Consider the following 14,818-nt stretch of genomic DNA (forward strand, 5'->3'; position numbering starts at 1 on the left):
GGGAGAAAACCCTCATTAATTCCCATAGAGTTGTAGAAAACTTTGGACTCTGTCCAAATATCTTCATAGAAATGTGAATAAAAAGGTACTGTTTTTGAAAATATTTGTACATAGATTAGCAAAAATTTCTAAAACTAATATAAAATTAAAGAACTATATTCTTCTAAGGGATCAAGAGAGGTTGAAAACTCCAGAAACATTAAAAAGGATCAGATAAAATCTGAAGGTCCTTGCAAGTTTAGGAATGCTTCAAACATTGCTGTGATGAGGGCACTGCTATCAAAGCCTGGCAATGCTATGCACCTTGTTCACAGCTTAGGAGATAGGAGAGGTTATTCACATCAACAATCTTTGGAAGATGTTAAATTCCACAAAGGAAGGGTCAAAGTCCACTTTGACCAAGAACAGTGCTAAGCAAACACTGGATGGCCAGCGGAACACTGGGAGTATGGGAGTTGTATACAAAAAATGACACACAAATAAAATTGATGGAACAATGGGAAGGGCCAGAAAGGGATAATTTAATTAATGAAGTCAACCAGTTAAGTATTAAATATTAAGTGCCCACTTTTATTTGAGATGCTAAACATAGAGCCCTGGACCAAGACGAACTTAAGGGCTTACACACTGCTGAGGGAGAAAGATTAATGAAAACAAAATAGTGCTTGCCAGAGGATAGGGGATGGAAAGGGCACCATTTATATTCTTTATTACAGATGGATATAAGGAAAGCTTTTCTAGTCTCACAAAAGGAGAAGAAAAAAAAAGCCCACCAGGCTCCTCTATCCATGGACTTTTCCAGGCAAGAATACTAGAGCAGGTTGGCATTCCTTTTTCCAGGGAATCTTCCCAATCCAGGGATCAAACCCTGGTCTCCTGTTTCTATTCTCACAAAAGGAAAAGAAAAAAAAAAGCCCACCAGGCTCCTCTATCCATGGACTTTTCCAGGCAAGAATACTAGAGCAGGTTGGCATTCCTTTTTCCAGGGAATCTTCCCAATCCAGGGATCAAACCCTGGTCTCCTGTTTCTATTTTCACAAAAGGAGAAGAAAAAAAAAAGCCCACCAGGCTCCTCTATCCATGGACTTTTCCAGGCAAGAATACTAGGGCAGGTTGGCATTCCTTTTTCCAGGGAATCTTCCCAATCCAGGGATCAAACCCTGGTCTCCTGTATTTCAGGCAGATTCTTTACCATCCTGAGACACCAGAGAAGCCCAACATAAAGACAGCTTTTCTCATCTCAAAAAAGGAAAAAAACAAAAGTGGGGGGAGAGGGGGTTATCTTGAAAATTTAACATACAAAATTGCAAATTAAGTTGGGGTGTCTCTATAAGAGACAGAGTCAGGCCATCTTACTTCTCTGTAACATTCTGCTTCTACTTGATAGGAAGCAGTGTACAGAACTGCAACAACTTACTTACTTCCATAGTTTTAAAAACATATGCTTTCCTTCCCAGAAAACATCCTAAGCTGGTTGAGCTACTGCATCTTCCCAAAATTACATAAATAAAGTAGAAATGAGGCTAGAAAACACACATGAAAGAATATTTATCATGTTTCATACAACAACTAAATTATTTTTGCACAATGCTCTTTTCCCCTTTCTCCAGAAAGCAAAACTTCCCATGCCAAATTCTCCAATAAGCCCCTTAAGATTGTTCTCCAATGACAAGAACAAATGAGTGCTGTTAATGATTTTCAGATTTAGAGCAATAATTCTCATATAAAACAATTTTTTCCTTGAGATTTGCCAAACTATTTCTCTCCAGAAAAACTGCATCCTTAGCCTAAGAACTTTTCACTATATCGTCCAGGCTGACTAATTTTTACCTTGAATGCAAACCAACAGAAGAGACAACTTTTCAACAGATGATGAGTTGAAAGCCAAGAAAACATTTTCTACTTTTTATAATTTAATCCACATTGAATTATAAATTAATCTGGCAGTATCAAAGTAAGAGTTTTGTCAGTATATAAGCCTCCATTTGCTGTTTTAAATTTCATAGAGAATGATGGTTGGTTCCGTTCATAATTCACAACACTAAAAACACCATTAGTTTGGATAATGCCTCTTATGTTAAGAACAGGTGATTAACCTTTACCTTTTCTCTGTACAGTACAGATTCTTTTGGTTGACACATCTGTTCCAAAAGAATCTTCGCAGACATTAAAGGATAAGGGGTGGTTGTTTAGTCACTGAGTTGTGTCTGACTCTTTGTGACCCCATGGACTGTAGCCAGCCAGGCTCCTCTATCCATGGGATTTCCCAGGCAGGAATATTGGCATACACTGCCATTTCCTTCTCCAGGGGATCTTCCTGACCCAGGGATCCAACCCTGGTCGTCTGCTTGGCAGGCGGATTCTTTACCATGGAGCCATCTGGATAAAGGATAGCATTGTGCAAATTCTGTACACTTGAGGAGGGATAGTTAACTAGAAGCTCCTAATATGCACAATGAGTATTATCTCTCAAATGTCTTCAGAACAAGTTATCTCCTATCAAATGTACAGCATCTTATAAATGTTGTCATTTTTTGGCATCTATCTGTACTAGGCCTAGTTTAATATGAAAGGGGAAAAAATTCTGCAGAAAAGTTAAATTTAAAAGCCACAATCCTAATTCATTTTAAATAAGGACAAAATAAGAAAAATGTAAATATCAACAGGATATAAACTATTGTAAAATCCTCATTCTTCAACTTACTTTAGTATTGAAGATTAGGAATGAGAAAATGAACCAGCTGCCTATGATATAAATAAATCAAGTAGTCAAAAAGTTGTATAAAGTTGAAATGCTTCACATTTTCTTAGGAAAAGCATGCTTGTTTTGATAGATGGGATGAATACATTTAATCTCAAAGTGTGCTATAAAATGAAACTGTCACTACATTAAGAAGGTGATTTTCATGCTGGAAAAAAGCATAACTGCATCACAAGAACTTGTCTGACAAATATTTCACTGTTTCATTTTCCTGTCCCAAGCCTACCAAATGTTCCGCAATCATCTCACAATCACAGACGCTTCTTCACAGACTGGTATAGGGATGAATAATTATATGGGGAACCCAATGTATAAAATTATGTAGATGCTAAAGTGTGTGTTTCGTGTACAGAATATACAATATTCTTGGCAAGAATACACAGAATACTTCTGTACAGAATACAGAATATTCCTGGCAAGAATACACAGAAGAACTATACAAAAAAGATCTTCATGACTCAGACAACCATGATGGTATGATCACTCACCTAGAGCCAGAAATTCTAGAATGCAAAGTCAAGTGGGCCCCAGGAAACATCACTACGAACAAAGCTAGTGGAGGTGATGGCATTCCAGTTGAGCTATTTCAAATCCTAAAAGACGATGTTGTGAAAGTACTGCACTCGGCAAGCCAGCAAATTTGGAAAACTCAGCAGTGGCCATGGGAATGGAAAAGGTCAGTTTTCATTCCAATCCCAAAGAAAGGCAATGCCAAAGAATGCTCAAACTACTACACAATTGCACTCATCTCACACACTAGCAAAGTAATGCTCAAAGTTCTCCAAGCCAGGCTTTAACAGTCTGTGAACCGTTACCTTCCAGATGTTCAAGCTGGAATTAGAAAAGGCAGAGGAACCAGAGATCAAATTGCCAACATCCACTGATCATCGAAAAAGCAAGAGAGTTCTAGAAAACCATCTACTTCTCTTTTATTGATTACACCAAAGCCTTTGATTGTGTGGATCACAACAAACTGTGGAAAATTCTGAAAGAGATGGGAATACCAGACTACCTGACCTGCCACCTGAGAAATCTGTATGCAGGTCAAGAAGCAACAGTTAGAACTGGACATGGAACAACAGACTGGTTCCAAATCAGGAAAGGAGTATGTCAAGGCTGTATATTGTCACCCTGCTTATTTAACTTATATGCAGAGTACATCTTGAGAAACGCTGGACTGGATGAAGCACAAGCTGGAATCAAGATTGCCAGGAGAAACACCAATAACCTCAGAGATGCAGATGACACCACCCTTATGGCAGAAAGCAAATAAGAACTTAAGAGCCTCTTGATGAAAGTGAAAGAGGAGAGTAAAAAACTTGGTTTAAAACTCAACATTCAGAAAACTAAGATCATGGCATCCAGTCCTGTCACTTCGTGGCAAATAGATGGGGAAACAATGGCAACAGTGACAGAGTTTATTTTTTGGGGCTCCAAAATCACTGCAGCTGGGGACTGCAGCCATGAAATTAAAAGGCTCTTGTTCTTTGGAAGAAAAGCTATGACCAACTTAAACAGCATATTGAAAAGCAGAGACATTACTTTGCCACAAAGGTCCATCTAGTCAAAGTTATGGTTTTTCCAGTAGTCATGTATGGATGTGAGAGATGGAGTATAAAGAAAGTTGAGCACTGAAGAACTGATGCTTTTGAACTGTGGTGTTGGAGAAGACTCTGGAGAGTCCCTTGGACTGCAAGGAGATCCAACCAGTCCATCCTAAGGGAAATCAGTCCTGAATATTCACTGGAAGGACTGAAACTGAAACTCCAATATTTTGGCCACCTGATGTGAAGAACTGACTCACTGGAAAAGACCCTGATGCTGGGAAAGATTGAAGGCAGGAGAAGAAGCAGACGACAGAGGATGAGATGGTTGGATGGCATCACCAACTTGATGGACATGAGTTTGAGCCAGCTCTGAGAGTTGGTGATGGACAGGGAAGCCTGGCGTGCTGCAGTCCATGGGGTCACAAAGAGTCAGATATGACTGAGCAACTGAATTGAACTGAACTGAAGGTGTATGTTTTCTATTTTTAGCATAAGTTTTTGCCACTCCCCTTCACCCTTTGGCTTCTAATGGGGTTTTCCCAGTGGTTCAGATGGGAAACAATCTGCCTGCAATTCAGGAGATCCAGGTTCAATCTCTGGGTCCAGATATTCTCCTTGAGGAGGGCATGGCAGCCTACTCCAGTATTCTTGCCTGGAGAATCCCACAGACAGAGGAGCCTGGTGGGCTACAGTCCATATAGTTGTGAAGAGTCAGACACGACTAAGCAACTAATACTTTAACTTTGGCTTCTAATTCTTGCTAACCCTCACAAACATGCATCTCACTTAACAGAGGGTGGCAAAGAGTCGGACATGACTGAGCAACTGAACTGAACTAACAGAGGGTATGAGAAGTAGAGGAGGAGGAGAAATCCTGTAAAGCAAAAAACAAAGAACAGAAAACCCACCAAGTGTCGAGGGTGGTGGAGCAGTGTAGATAATGTAACACTGTGATCACTTGTTCACTAAGCCAGGAGATAAGATGGGATCAGGTATAGAAAAAGGAGGAAAATTATTAATATACTTCTGAACATGCTAAATTAAGAGTTACCAATAGATATCTCATTCAATCAGTATTTGAGTACCTAAAATGTTACTAGGCCACAGGAATTACAAAGCCAATTGAATATATAGGTCCAATCTAAGATTTGGCAGTCATCAGGTGATACACTGGAAAAAGCTGAATGAGACCACTTTAAGTGTGTGTATGGAATAAAAGGAAAGGACTGAAACCTTTAGAAGAACAGATTTAAGAGAAAGGCAGAGAAAGAGGAGTCAAAAAAACAAAAGCCATAAATTAGAAGCCATAACTAGAAGAGAGACTGGTGCTACTGGTGGAGAATTTCAGTAAGGAAGTTTCTGGGTCATGAGAAAATACAAAGTGAAAAATAGCTGAAAAGAGGAGTTAGTGCAGACCAAGCTGAAGACACAGGAAAGATTACGGTTCTGTTATTTTCTCCAAACTAACTTCTACACCTCAGTGTGTTCTTCATTTGCTTTAACCCACAGGAAAAAATACTCCGTTTCAGGTAGCAGAGTTGGGAGAAAACAGGTATATTCTCTAAAGGAAAACTCTTCCAGATTCCACTATTTCAATGATTTCCCACCACACCCTCATGGGTATGTAAGAGTGTGCTTAACTGCACATGCACAGACAACTTCAAACCCTCTACTGAAGTTTCTACTGTGGATAAATATAAAACAAAGACCCCTGAACTAGACATCACAGCACAGGATTTAAGTTATTTTGTCCTTTTTAATAGAAAATAATCTTAATCTTTTCTGAAAAACAAATTATGAAATTTGAGAAAAATATTTATTTCAATGAGAAAAAACACAACTGTGGAATCAGTAAATTTTAGAATAAGAGTTTAGTAGCTATAATTGGAAAGATGTTAGGTCAGAACCTCAGAACTGTCATTAACTAGGTTTTAGGATTCTGAATCAGTTCTTCTACCTTTCTCGACTTTGGTTTTCTCAAGTCTAGTATAAGTGATTTATACAGAAGAGATCAGTCCCATCCAGCCTTAAGAAAAACATGTGTGCTACTGTTGCTGCTAAGTCGCTTCAGTCATGTCCGACTCTGTGCGACCCCATAGACGGCAGCCCACCAGGCTCCCCTGTCCCTGGGATTCTCCAAGCAAGAACACTGGAGTGGGTTGCCATTTCCTTCTCCAATGCATGAAAGTGAAAAGTGAAAGTGAAGTCGCTCAGTCGTGTCTGACTCTTCACGACCCCATGGACTGCAGCCTACCAGGCTCCTCCGTCCATGGGATTTTCCAGGCAAGAGTACTGGAGTGGGGTGCCATCACCTTCTCCGTGTGTGCTATTTCTAGGTAAAGAAAACAAGGCTTAAAGACGACACTTCAGTGACTTGAAAAATGAATATGACAGAGCCATTCTGGAATTTACAGTTCCCAATTCTTAGTCTGAAAGGTGGGACGCCTGGGTTCAATCCCTAGGTCAGGAAGATCCCCTGGAGAAGGGAACGGCAACCCATTCCAGTATCCTTGCTTGGAGAACTTCACGAACAGAGCCTGGCAGACTATAGTTCATGGAGTCACAAAGAATTGGACATAACCGAGCGACATGAATTCAAAAAATTCTGTCTAATGTTCTTTATGCTATGAAAAGTTTATGTTTTTATGAAGTATTAAGATATTGATGACTTTCAAAACTCCTCTATTCTTCCTTTCCCCACTTTCAAGAATGTCAAAGCCAAGGTAATGGTAGAAAGTAGAGCATATGCAGAATGCCTTTCCTAATATCAGCTGAGAGTCTCTCTGACTGAGTTGTTTATTATGGCCCTGAACTATTTATCAAAGAAACAGACAAACAGTATGTGGCCACTGTCTGTACAATGCACAGGAGTATTCTGCCTTCAACAGAGGATGTACAACATTTCCTATTCCCACTGGAATTTGAGAATGTCCCACATGATATGATGAGTTAAGATCTCTGACAAAGGTGATGCTCTTGAGCAGCTGAATGACAGTATATCAGCTGTCCATGCCCCTATTTTGTGTTCTGGTACTATACTGGTACTTTGTGTTCACTGGTACTATAAAGACTTCAAAGATGACACTGTAGAGTCTCCTAACAAGTAACAGGTTTTTCCATTATTTTCAGAAACAGTTATGGTGAAATCCAGTATGAGTAGTTACATAAAAGACAGAGTGGAAATAGCGGGTAAAAGGGGATACCGGGAAAAAACAAATGTTATCTTATGATTACTCTCTACATAGGATCAAGTCAATTTATTTTAATGCATATACTAGGTATAAATAATATATTTTCTGTATTTAAATTCACATATACATTAAAAAGGTATAGTTTCAGTCATTTTTTTATTCAAACACCTAATAAAACATTACTATTCATATTTTGGTGAACATCTTATGTTACTGGTTCAGTACTTCTTGGAATTCATCAACACTGTAAAATATACAATAAAGAGATACACACTATGTGTAATAATATGTAAAATACAGATTTGTCTCAGCACTGCGCTAAATTTCCACAGCTAAACAGCTAATTTCTTCCAGAAAAACAATAACACCTTCATTGAGACTGTTTTTTATAAATCACTGTTAAAATACCTGCCAACAATATAAACTAAGAACTCATGATGTTGACAATAAATTCATTTTATCTTTCGATCAAATTCTTAATGTTAAATATTTTCACAGCATTAAACTTCACTGCAAACTACTAGTTCATTCTTTTAAAGCACTACTAAAATAGCAAAAATGTATGGTTTTACCATATGGTTCATTTCTAAGAAAAAATGAAAATACATTCCAGGTAGTAAGGTAACACATTCCTCGACACAATTTTTTCAACTTAAGAATCCTTTAATTTCTTTAAAGGACGCACAAACTTTTAAAATACATTGAATTTTATATAAACTATTCATTAAAGCAGAGCAACAACTAGGCATAATGAATATACAGCGACATAACTCACCTAAATAGGGAATGCAGGGTGTCATCTTTAAGCTACTTATATAGTCTCTGAGTCTTTTGTAATTATCTTCTTTACTCATTACATATTCTAGTTTTTCAAAGGTAGTTTTGTCTTTTCGACTTAATAACTAAAAGAAACAGAAAAGCCCAAGTTATTTCTGTATCCAATTTTAGTAAAGACTTAAAAGTTACAATTACTATAAATTTGAATTTTAATTTCAAAGTTTTAATTATATTTTGGTAGTATATAAATAAAACAAAACCAGACATGTTTATTAATAAAACCAAATTCATTATTTATAAAATACAATATACTTTTTATGTACCTATAATAATTAACTTACTAAGTAGTAAATTATAATACATTATTTCCCATCTTTATTATTTTAAATGGTTAAACAATTTTTATTAGTCATTTTCCTAATTTAAAATAATTATATATTCATATTCACCTCAAAGGCCCAAATATTTTCATGACTTGTCCCCTGCCCCCTCAAAGATAGTTAACTCTTCAGTTCAGTTCAGTCGCTCAGTCGTGTCTGACTCTTTGCGACCCCATGAATCACAGCACGCCAAGCCTCCCTGTCCATCACCAACTCCTGGAGTTCACTCAAACTCATGTCCATCGAGTCGGTGATGCCATCCAGTCATCTCACTCTCTGTCGTCCCCTTCTCCTCCCGCCCCCCATCTTTCCCAGCATCAGTCTTTTCCAGTGAGTCAACTCTTCACATGAGGTGGTCAAAGTATTGGAGTTTCAATTCTTACATAAGCATTAAGAAATAAATACTGAATTTCATAATTTAAGTAATAATTTTTCTTGATGACTCTAACCATACCTAGTTCTACCGGTACTATAAAACTACAATTTACATGTTTGGATTTCTGACATTTTTTTCCTTGATTCCTTTGACCAGTGCTGTACTACACACAGTTGAACAATCAACTGCAGCTGTTTTAGGAGGCTTGAGGAGTAGATTTGTAGTGCATGCCCTTGGAGAAAAATGGAGATATCAAGGGGAATAAAAGAAAAGCAAGGGCAGTCATCCGAAATAATATTAACTAAAAGATTCAGAAAATACATGTTTTTAAGTATTTCAAAGTCTCTGGAAAAAAAATCTCTTCTTTAAATATGTGAAATTACTATTTCATTATGTTGTAAATCATATTTCACTTTATGTCATAAAATATTTGTTATAGCAGGCAAAACACTTCCACCTATAAAATTCTCATCTAATTCTCCTAGGAGGTTAAGAGAAAAGTCAAGAGGACTAATTTAAAGATGAGGCAACTGAGACCCCAAGGAGAAGTAGAGCACACCAACACTCGTCAGTCATTCACTCACAAAGACTAGGTCCTGCTTTTCAGGGTCTCAGTCTGGTCCTGGAGACAGAGTGCTCTAACATCTAATCCACTACTCTTTCTAATATTACAAGTAATATCGTTGGGATTGATGCTATAATCTATTTTTCACAGGCGCCAAAATAACAGATCATCTTCAGATAATCTCTAAAAAAACAAAAACAAAAAAACTGTCTGACCAGTATCCCTTCATCTTTGAAACTTAAAGAGTTCAAAGAGTCCTCTGCTTGAATGTTTTAGATACGTCTTCCTGCAAACACTGGTTTCACGACTTTCTGTGGCCCAGTTTCAACACACTTGATTAGCATTTTCAAGATTAGGTGCAACTCTTCATTTTGATCTATAAATCCAAACATTCTTTTCTCTCCCACATAACAAAGTATTTGAATATGCAAAATATACTGCATGACACAGCAAGGATAACAAGAAATCTTTTTTTTTTTCCAAAGTCAATCATTCCAGAACTCTGGTACAGTATCAGGAGAAACAAATTACTTGGAACTCATAGCTGATTCTGACATATCTGAAACACAAAACTAAAGAAGCACGAAGTCTGATATGTATAAAAATAACACATTTTGCAATTTTCATAACAAATCAATAATCAGAACAAAAGGATTCAATTTGGGGTGGGATAGCAGAGACTTGTTTTCAGAGGACTATTTTTAAAAACTGCGGTAAAATATACATAATATTTACCATTTTAACCAGTGTTAAGTGTACAGTTTAGTGGCATTAAGTACATTCATGTTATCCGTCAATCATTGCAATTATCCATGGCTAGAACTCTTTCCATCTTCCCGAACTGAAATTCTGTAACCATTAAACAGGAACTCCTCATTTCTTGCTCCTCTCAGCCCTGGGAACCACCTTCTACTGTCTCAATGAATTTGACTACTCTTGGCACCTCATATAAAAGGAATCGTTCACTATTTGTCTTACTGTGTCTAGCTTATTTCATTGAGCATATCATCATCAAGGTTTATCCAAGGTGCAGCATGTGTCAGAATTTCAGTCCTTTTTAAGAATGCATAATATTTCATTGAACGTTTACACATTTTGTACGTTCATCCATCTGTTCGTGGCCATTTGGATTGTTCATCAGTTCAGTTCAGTTCAGTTGCTCAGTCGTGTCCGACTCTTTGCGACCCCATGAATCACAGCACTGCAGGCCTCCCTGTCCATCACCAACTCCAGGAGTTCACTCAAACCTATGTCCATCGAGTCGGTGATGCCATCAAGCCATCTCATTCTCTGTCGTCCCCTTCTCCTCCTGCCCCCAATCCCTCCCAGCATCAGAGTCTTTTCCAGTGAGTCAACTCTTTGCATGAGGTGGCCAAATTACTGAAGTTTCATACCTATTGGTTATTGTTAATCATGATGCTTTTTGTTAATACACTGGTGTAAAAATGCCTGTTTGAGTCCCAATCTTTGATTCTTTTGGGTATACACCCAGAAGTGGAGTTGATGGATAAATGGTAACTCAATGTAATTCTAACTTTTTGAGGGTATATCTTATTATTTCTAATCTTTTTTGACTATGCTAAAATTTCTATGTTGAGTAAAACAATGAAAATGGGCATACTTTTCCTTGATGTTAAAGAGAATGTTTCTAATATTTCCCCCATTTGTGATGTTTTTTGGTACATTCCCTGTATTTGAGGGCACCAGGATTTTCCACCATATTACCCTTTCACTGTTCATTATTTCTTTCCTTTTACTTGGGTTAGATTTCCTCATCTATCACAACTTTTATATTTACCTACTTTATCTCTTTTACTATCCTTGACCCCTCTGTGGTACAAACAAGTCTAAAAAAATTCCAACTGGTTAAATACAATTAATTCTCAGCACTTCTTCACGGTAATGCTGAACACTCAGTTTCACTCTAAGTTCATGACCAAAAATCTCAAGTGGACCTTCCTAAGACCTACATGTTTCCCTACTTAATTCACTCTCACAGTGCCCCTGACCCACTCCAGTACTCTTGCCTGGAAAATCCCACTGACGGAGGAGCCTGGTGGGCTGCCGTCTATGGGGTCGCACAGAGTCGGACATGACTGAGGCGACTCAGCAGCAGCAGCAGCAGCAGCACAGTCCCCTTGATGACTTTCATCCTTTCCTCTGTCTTCAAACCTGCAATACCTCTCCCACTGTCAATTAATGACCTTGTTTCTTATGTCTTATGAATTCTGCAGAATCCTACCACCAAATCTATCAGCATACCTGTGTCTATAACCAATCGCACCCCCTTCTCTCCTGTTAAAATTGAGAAACTGTTCCTGCCCCACTGGAGTACTGGACCTTATCTCCTCTGGGCTAATCTAGGGTATCACAGGCTTGACTTCTTGTTCTTTTACCACTTCCTCATTTTATTAGATCACTGTACTACCACTCAAGCATACTGTCACGGCTCTCATCTTTAAAACCAAAGTAAAACACCACAAATCTTCAATCTCACATTTCTTCCAGTTACCGCTGGCCCTCATCCCAGTACTTCACAACAAAATTCCTCAAAGGTATTCTCTATTCTTATTGTCCCATTTTTTCCTCCACTATTCTCTCAGATCCAATCATTCCAACATCTTTAACAAGGTCACCAATCCTTTTCAATTGCCAGGTCCAACTGCAACTGGGTCCAATCACTTATCAGAAATTCTTACCCCATATCATAGAAAAGCATGAGGGAAGTATTTTACATCTCATTTACTCTATTTTTCTACAGAGCATTCATCATTATTTATGAGATATCATTTATATATTTACAGCTTATCTTTTCCCAGTAGAATGTTAGCTTGATAAGAACAGGACTTTGTCTATATCATCCACTATTCACGTCAAACAGTTCAGTTCAGTTGCTCAGTCGTGTCCGGCTCTTTGTGACCCCATGAATCACAGCATGCCAGGCCTCCCTGTCCATCACGAGCTCCTGGAGTTCACTCAAACTCATGTGCATCGAGTCGGTGATGCCATCCAGCCATCTCATTCTCTGTCGTCCCCTTCTCCTCCTGCCCCCAATCCCTCCCAGCATCCGAGTCTTACCTAGCAAAAGTGTGGAATATTTTCAAGTTTAATATGAACACTAAAAATTTTATTCAGATTAATAATGGAGCTGTTACTAAATTTAAACAAAATTATTTCGATGCAAGACATGAGAGAGAGACAATGAAAATAACTTCAAGGAAACAAAAATTAACTTGAGGGAAATGTATCTCATTTCTAAATCACAATATAAACCAGAGTACAATTTCTTTTCCCTAAAACTTCAGAGACGGAATTCATGACTGTATATTTATAATCACTTCCATTCCCTCATTAAATTAAAATTTTAATAAAAGAGAATTAGGTCATCCTTATTAAAAATAATTTTTAGAGTAGGAAAACTGTTCACTCAGGTATTTCTAAAATACAAATGAAATATAAAGATCATAAGCTCTTCCATACTAATGTTTTTCCAGTATGAGAAACATCTGTCTCTTCAGATACTATGAAAAGTGAGAACATCAGGCTAATTAAAAACAAAGTTATATTTTAGTAAGTAAAAAACTGTTTTAAAGTTAGTCAAGTCTTTATTCCAGGACAGTAAGAACACACTAACCCTCTGTACAAAATGTAGTAAACAAAATCATTCCTCTTTAACATTAAAGAACAGTATTAATATGAACAGATTTAACTAAATCTAAAGTTTCAGTTCTATAAAATCTAAATGAAAAATACCCAGCAAGCTTGAGGCCAGTATCACATTGATCAACTATAAAAATATACAAATTTGCAAAAGTAAAACCTCACACTCTGACTCTGTTAAATAGAACCAAGTATGATTAGCATAATATCACAATGTGCACAGAAACACTGCCTACTTCCATGTTAGCTATCAGATTTTCCTTTATTTCTAAGGAAAAAACCCAAGAGTTTATTGAGCAAAAAATATTGTAATGGAAATCTGAATCAGTAAATTTTGGGGGCAACTTACAATTTATATCTTCCTCAAATTTTCCAAAAGCATAATCTTTACATGATTAATGCCAATTTATTTTCACATTTACAGTTTCCCATCAGTAAAACTGAAATGCTATGTTGTCAAAGATGTTTAAAGAAGTTCTACAAAAATGATTTCCTAAAGAGCAGAAACCAAGAACCAAGCTGGATTTTAGCTCAAAATACCTAACAAGCCTCATGCAATACTTATTTAAGGGGAGAGGAAAAAATGTAGGTTTCAAAGAACAGAGTACAAAGTAATTAAAAAATCCTTATCTGTTATCATAATATTAACCTTACTAAGAACTACAAAAGGAACTAAAACATCTTCACTTCCAACAGGAAGTCTAACCTATCATTAACTAAAGAAGATTACTCACCGCCCATGTTTTAGTCAGTCTGAAAATTGGGGCACTCTGTAAGCCAGAAACCACTGCCATAAGTGCATGAAGGTTATTCAGCTCATACAACTTCTGGAAGATTTAAGAAAAAGGGGGAGGAGAGACGAAAAATAAAATAGCATGAATACAAGACAACTTGAACACAAATACAGTTTAGGCAACGGGTGGTTCTTATAGCATACTTATTACACTCATTGTTGAGATTTATTTTTGGGTATCCACTGTGTTTACAGTAAGCTGATTTTTGGCCCACACAGAACTCCCTCCTAGCTCTGGGAACACATCTACCTCCAGTTGTCTAATACATTAAGAAAACCAAAGTTATGGCTCAGTATCAAAGTTATCTGGTATGCATCCTTGTTTCTAGTAGGCAGTTTCCTTTCTTATACTGAACTATTACTAATTCTGCCTTATGATCCAACCTCAAAGAAAGGCCCATGCCCAGAATCCTGGTTTGTGTCCTACTCAGGACCCCTAATGGGAGAAGGAAATGGCAACCCACTCCAGTATTCTTGCCTGGAGAATCCTGTGGACAGAGGAGCATGGAGGGCTGCTGTCCATAGGGTTGCACAGAGTCGGACATGACTGAAGCGACTTAGCATGCATGCATGCATTGGAGAAGGAAATGGCAAACCAATCCAGTATTCTTGCCTGGAGAATCCTACGGACAGAGGAGCCTGGAGGGCTGCTGTCCATAGAGTCGCACAGAGTTGGACACAATTGAAGTGACTTTTTAGCAGCAGAAGGACCCCTAACATTCCAGGGCTAGGGTTCAAGCTTGCTTTTCATAGCCCTCCTCAATTTCT

The 14,818-nt window shown here is 37.7% G+C and overlaps 1 protein-coding gene across 5 annotated transcripts in view; it reads right to left on the reverse strand.

Moving 5' to 3' along the window:
* RALGPS2 (Ral GEF with PH domain and SH3 binding motif 2) overlaps positions 1-14,818 on the reverse strand; it is a 167,043-nt gene that overhangs the window by 71,641 nt on the left and 80,584 nt on the right. For all 5 annotated transcript variants that reach the window (XM_055419189.2, XM_055419187.2, XM_088845300.1 and 2 more), the window contains 2 exons: positions 13,992-14,084; positions 8,275-8,401 (listed from right to left, as the gene is read on the reverse strand). In XM_055419189.2, coding sequence (XP_055275164.1) covers positions 8,275-8,401; positions 13,992-14,084 — 220 coding nt within the window. The remainder of the gene's footprint in view (positions 1-8,274; positions 8,402-13,991; positions 14,085-14,818) is intronic.

This window comes from Moschus berezovskii, chromosome 17 (genome assembly GCF_049115385.1).
Source record: "Moschus berezovskii isolate FMDL1 chromosome 17, NW_MosBer_1.0, whole genome shotgun sequence".
Lineage (NCBI taxonomy): Eukaryota > Metazoa > Chordata > Mammalia > Artiodactyla > Moschidae > Moschus > Moschus berezovskii.